The 6,680-nt window shown below is 41.6% G+C and overlaps 1 protein-coding gene across 1 annotated transcript; it reads left to right on the top strand.

Moving 5' to 3' along the window:
- Positions 1-287: 287 nt before the first annotated feature.
- LOC145014916 (tubulin beta-1 chain) lies at positions 288-2,336 on the top strand. Its single transcript, XM_078973360.1, has 3 exons — positions 288-961; positions 1,127-1,396; positions 1,489-2,336. Exons 1-3 carry the CDS (start codon positions 565-567, stop codon positions 2,163-2,165), a joined length of 1,344 nt encoding a protein of 447 aa, XP_078829486.1. The 5' UTR covers positions 288-564; the 3' UTR covers positions 2,166-2,336.
- The last annotated feature ends 4,344 nt before the right edge of the window (positions 2,337-6,680 follow it).

Raw genomic sequence — 6,680 nt, 5'->3', positions numbered from 1 at the left:
CAATTTATTGGTCGTTTACCTACTACATTTATATAAAACTTTTATCTTGGGATATATATTGAAAGGAAGTAAGGAGTAATTTTCTTGGATTGGAAAAAAAAATAATTAGTTTATGAATTAGATATAATTAAAAACAATATTTATAAAAATAAAATTCAAATTTCCATGGAATAAAACAATTTATATAACGTTATACGCATTTGAATATACTTCCGTTCAATTTATATAACAAATTAGCATCCGAATTAATCCATTTTCTTCTAAATAAATAAATAAAAGTCATCTTTTTTTAATCAATTGTTCTCTATTATATGAAAATAAAATTAAAAAAAATAAATTAAAAACAAGCATTTAGCGACCAACAAAAATGGAAAGGCGGCGGTTGAGAAAAAAACTGAACAAATAACCGACGACCACAACCACCTCCGTGAACCCGCGATACCAACGTTAGCCCTTAACTTCCTCCCGCTAATAATATTATGACATTATGACCTCTTCCTTTCACTTCAAATATTCTCCATCTTCCCTCTTTGGATCCATTGCAATCCCTTCATCATCCCGAAAATGAGAGAAATCTTAAACATACAAGGAGGCCAATGCGGCAACCAAATCGGTGCAAAGTTTTGGGAGGTCATCTGCGACGAACATGGTATTGATCCCTCCGGCCAATACAATGGTACCACCGCCGATCTCCAGCTTGAGCGTATCAACGTTTACTACAATGAAGCCTCCGGCGGCCGTTATGTTCCCCGTGCTGTGCTTATGGATCTCGAGCCTGGCACCATGGACAGCATCAGATCTGGTCCCTACGGCCAGATCTTCAGGCCTGATAACTTCGTGTTTGGCCAGTCCGGCGCCGGTAATAACTGGGCCAAGGGACATTATACAGAAGGCGCTGAGTTGATTGATTCTGTGCTTGATGTCGTTCGCAAGGAGGCTGAGAATTGCGATGCGTTGCAAGGTACATGTAAACCTGAACGTTTATACATCCATGAATCATATTTTTGAGATCCCTGTTTAGATATAGGTAACAATCGGTTGATCTCTGACCTTACAATGACCTTCATACAAAACGCCTTGTTGATATGATCTCTACCCTTGATGCATGTGTGCTATATTGTGACAGGCTTTCAGGTATGTCACTCGCTTGGAGGTGGAACAGGTTCTGGTATGGGGACACTCTTGATCTCCAAGATTCGAGAGGAATACCCAGACAGGATGATGCTCACATTCTCAGTTTTCCCTTCACCAAAGGTATCCGACACTGTTGTTGAACCCTACAATGCGACACTTTCAGTGCACCAATTGGTCGAGAATGCTGATGAATGCATGGTCCTCGACAATGAGGCTCTTTATGACATTTGCTTCAGGACTTTGAAGCTCACCACACCAAGTTGTAAGTACAATTCATCTCATCTTTATGTTTAACACGCATGGTTTAATATTTTGATGTGAAGTTTAAGGATTGATGAATTTTCTATATTATAGTTGGTGATTTGAACCATTTGATCTCGGCAACCATGAGTGGTGTAACATGTTGCTTGCGATTCCCCGGTCAATTGAATTCTGACCTTCGTAAGCTAGCAGTTAACCTAATCCCATTCCCACGTCTCCATTTCTTCATGGTGGGGTTCGCACCCTTAACTTCTCGTGGATCCCAGCAATACATCTCTCTTAGCGTCCCAGAGTTGACTCAGCAGATGTGGGATGCTAAGAACATGATGTGTGCAGCAGACCCAAGACATGGCCGATACCTGACGGCATCTGCCATGTTCAGGGGCAAGATGAGTACCAAGGAAGTAGACGAACAAATGATCAATGTTCAAAACAAGAACTCGTCGTATTTCGTTGAGTGGATTCCAAATAATGTGAAATCTAGCGTTTGTGATATTCCTCCAACTGGGCTGAAAATGTCTTCGACTTTTGTTGGAAACTCGACTTCAATTCAAGAGATGTTTAAACGAGTGAGTGAGCAGTTTACTGCCATGTTTAGGCGCAAGGCTTTCTTGCATTGGTATACAGGAGAGGGAATGGATGAAATGGAGTTTACAGAGGCAGAAAGTAACATGAATGATTTGGTGGCGGAGTATCAACAGTATCAGGATGCAACAGCTGAGGAAGAGCAGGACTATGAGGAAGAGGGTGGTGGTGAAGAAGAGGAGTAATTTTTATGTTCGATTCGGAGAAGAAGGATTGCCCGTATCGATTTATATTCCTATTTGGATTTATATGTTTGATTTCTGTTTGTTAATTTGGATTCCAGTCTAATGACCTTCAATGTACTTTGATTTCTTATGATTTTGATTAATGCAAGCATTTAAATAAGCATTCCCAGATGATAGCTAGTATCTTTGATTCTTTTATGTATCTGGTTATTCTCTTCTCTTGATAAATTTGGGTGAGTTATACTATAAGTATAAGAAAATAAGAGACGTTTCGTTGGTTGAAATAGGTTCATATTAACACATGCTTTTATCTTACCTTTATTTTATAAACAATTACAAAAATCCATTTAGCAAAACATTGATTCAACTTATATCTTGTATTTTGTCATTGCTATATGTGTAAAGAAGATTGATTGGGCACGTGATGTTAAAATATTACTTGGATTTTACAAAGTGATGAAACTCCAATGGCAATTAGAATGGATAAGCGGTTGAAGTAGGTTAAGGATTCCAATATAATTATGGTCTAGTAGTAGAAGAGTTCTCTGGTTCTGTTGACGATAGCTAATATCGGAGGAGACAAAGTAACTATGGATATTATTGAGAAGATCGGATAACCATAGAAAGTATTATGTGTATTTATTAGTTATATCCATTCTTGTATAGCTCCTTATTTCGTGGGTTTTTTGTTGAATGTAGTCCTATATATGCATCTCGTTGTATTGGTGAATAATATACGAATCATACATTCCGATTGGAATTCTCTGTTACATGGTATCGGAGCATACCGCATAGAAACTCCCTAATCCGTTGTACTCGAAACCCTGAAAACACCTTATCCGACAAAGAAACCCATACCTCAGAAACCCGATTGATCGTCCAAAATGCTCCGTTCCTAACAGGGATTATCTTGGATGACTCGAACTATCAATTGTTGTCACAGTTCATGGAAATGCGAATAGCGACATGTAACAAACAAGAGTTCCTCACCGGATCCTCCAAGAAACCGAGACTAGCGAAAAACAAATCAAGAACTGGCTCACGAACAATAACAAAGTCAAGAGCTGGCTCATCGACTCAATGAACCCCATGTTGATTCCAAGGTTCATTTGATTGAAGCCTGCAAAGGAGATATGGGATGTAGTTGCGAAGACCTTTTATGCTGGGATTGACGAGACCCTTGTTTGAACTAAACCGAAGATCATTTAGCACCCGACAGAATGGCCGACCCCTTGTCGCGTACTATAATGAAATTATTAGTATCTTCCAGGAGATTGATACACGGTTGATGGTCAAAGAATATAATGTAACTTAGGTAGTATCCCTAAACAAAGTACTAGGGTGTCTTTGTGTGCATATTTTTCTAGCAGGCCTTGATATGGAATTCAATCAACCAAGGGGTTAGATACTGAGGAAAGACCCACCACTTGATCTTGAAGCATGTTATGCATTCGTACGAAAGGATCAAAGCCAGAGATCTGCCATGGACGAAGGCAAACACGAATCGGATAGTATGGTCAACCTTGTAACTCGAAGCCAACCTGTGAAAGGAAAAAACCTGAACAACAAAAACTCAAATCTCGTATGTGCTCATTGTGAAGAAGAAGGGCACTTGAAACCAAGATCATATGAGATCAAAGGCTACCCAGAATGGTAGGTGTAACACCCCGTTCTTGAAATATCTATTTATGGGTTCTCGAGATCAAGAGTAAGGGCGTTTCGGTCCTTAATGTGGATATAGAGTTGACGAGAACGGACTTATAATGGAGGAAATGTTGTAAATTAAAGATATTGGCAGCAATGGTCCCTAAGGGGGAAGTTTAGCAAAGGGGTCCCATGCATGCATGTGTTTGGCTGGGTACGCCCAACGTAAGCTGGACGTACGCCCGACGTAATAAAGGAAAGGAACGCGGGGGTCTCTCGATGTACGTCCAGCGTACGTCTATCATTCAGAAACCCTAAATTTAGGGCCAACCACTATATAAGGAACATAATGGTTCTCACCCTAGCCTCCATAAACACTCTCTCATCCTCAGAAGCCCTAGATAGCCGTTCCACCTCCATTGTTGGGTGTGTTTGACCTTAGAAAGCTTGTTTTGGCAAAGGAGAGCCAGGAAGAAGAAAGAGGAAGTTGTCGAAGAAGGAGTGGGGTGGTTGGAGCTCGTAGATCTGGAAAGGGATCATCTTCTAGAGCCCTTTTGAGGTAAAAAAGTCTCTAGCTCAGGGGCGGATCCAAGGGGATCCCGGGGTAGCCCGGGATACCCCTCAAAATTTTTTCGGTAGTGTAATTTTTGTTTACGTATCCCTCAAAAAAAATTCGGTATAATGTATATATACGCATCCATCCACTTATAAACATAAACAAACAGTTGGTCTGCTGGTTAAGGCTTTGGCTTATTCAAGCAAAGGTCTTGAGTTCTATTCTCGCTTCTTACATATTCTTTGTTTATTTTTGTTTTATTTTCCCAACTATTCTATCCCACATCGCTAAACACATGTAAACTCAACCATTTTTTTCTATTATATAAACCTGTTATGCTCATGCTTTATTTGATATCTACTTTGAGTCCCATATCGATTCAAGTATCAAAATATACTTCAACTTCATGTTTATATAACAAGACTTGAGGTTAGCTAAGGATTCGATTAGGATTTGGGTTTAAAACCGAACCCGAACCCGGGAAACCCAAGTACCCCAGGAAAAAAATTAGGTTACTCTAAAAAAAATTAGGATACCCCTTTACTTTGATCCTGGCTCCGCCACTGCTCTAGCTTGACAATCATATTGTGTAGATCTATGTGTTGTGAAGTTTTGACATCATTCTTGTCCCAAAAACCTCATCTTGATGCATGATTCGATTTGGTCGAGATTAGTTGTCCTTTCAGACCTTAGGAAAGGTCTTGAGTAAGAAAAATGAGGTCCCAAGGGCTTTGGTTGTCTCATATGTGATATAAGTAGGTCTTAATGGATTAAGACCTTGGATTAAGAGCTTTATGGACATCCCAGGTAATAAAGTTTGAGACTTTATGAATCCTAGACATATTTGGCCTATGGATCTGAAGTTTGGGCTTAAGAGCTTAAGCCATTAAGAACTTATATGGATTTGTTGATCAACGAAGTTACGCCCCGCGTATATGATAGTACGCCCAGCGTAGTGGGTATGTGTCCTGATTCCTGTCCGCGAGCATGGATGTACGCCCAGCATACCAAGAGGGGTACACGCAGCATACTTCCTCTGTTGGGTTTTTTATTTTGGGCCTTACTTGATTGGGCTGTCTATGGGCTAATAAAGCTTGGGCCTTGACTGAATAGTATGGATGGAGTATTTTTGATGACAGACACACAACCATTGTTGATACTGTGGCTGTTGCAGCCTCCACAATTATGAAGGCTGCAGGTACGGAGACAGGTTGGAGTTTTCAGTATCGGGACTTCGATAACACGAAGCCCCCTACTTTCAATGGGACTCAGACCCGATCATAGCCATGAGGTGGTTGTCTAACGTGGAGGGATGTTTCTTCACTTGCTCATGTCTTACTGACCATAAGGTCAGACGTGCTCTAAACCTGCTAAGGTCCAAAGCAAAGGACTGGTGGAGATTGATGGCGGGGTCGTATTCTGATGAGCAGCGAGCAGCAGGCACTTGGGATCAGTTCAGGAAGGGAGATGTTCTGCGCTCGCTACATTCTGTGGGTTGAGCGGGAGTGGCTGTCACAGGAGTTCTTTGATCTGTGACAGGGTACAGAGACGGTGACGGAGATCACCCGCATGTTCACTGAGAGGGCGATGTTTTTCCTGGAGTTTACATCTGAGCAGGCTCAGTTGACTCGTTATCTAAGCATGTTGAAGACTGACATCATGATGTTCGTTGCTACCCAACAGTGTGATACCTTGTTGGAGTTACAAGAGGCCGCTAGGCGGCGTGAGATATAGATTGAGCTACAGTTGAGAGAGCAGAGATTGGCCCCGACGCAATTGCAGTCGGCGCCGAAGCGTTCCAAGACCGTTGATTCTAGGTCTGGAGGTCAGCCCGACCGCACTTATGGGAAGTATAGGAAGGCTTATTTTGGGGTTTTCCGATCGGGTAGCGGGTTCCACTAGTGTGGCAAGTAGGGCCACATTGTTGGAGATTGTAGGTAGCAAATTCCAGCTTCTGGGGTCAGACTTTGTTACCACTGTGATCAAGTGGGCCATATGAAGGCCTAGTGTCCCCTACTAGCTACCAGGCTGGCACACGCTCTAGCGTCAGCTACACTCACGATTACTGAAGGAGTCAAGGTAGAGCAGAGTCTCCGAAGGCCCATGGATGCGCCTTCCAGCTCACAGACGAAGAGGTTAGGACAGCACCAGATGTGGTTGCTGGTATGTTTCTATCCCTTACCTTGTTGATTATATTTGTTTTATACTTATATGTTTGTACCATGATTAGGTACATCTTTAGTGAACTCTTTGCCTGCTTTGGTATTATTTGACTCCGGGGCGATTCGGTTATTTTTCTCTCGATCATTCATTAG

This window comes from Lactuca saligna, chromosome 9, assembly GCF_052625555.1.
Source record: "Lactuca saligna cultivar CGN05327 chromosome 9, ASM5262555v1, whole genome shotgun sequence".
Taxonomy (NCBI): Eukaryota; Viridiplantae; Streptophyta; class Magnoliopsida; order Asterales; family Asteraceae; genus Lactuca; species Lactuca saligna.
Note: the sequence above shows the minus strand (reverse complement) of the source record. Positions and strands in the feature narration are given on the sequence as shown.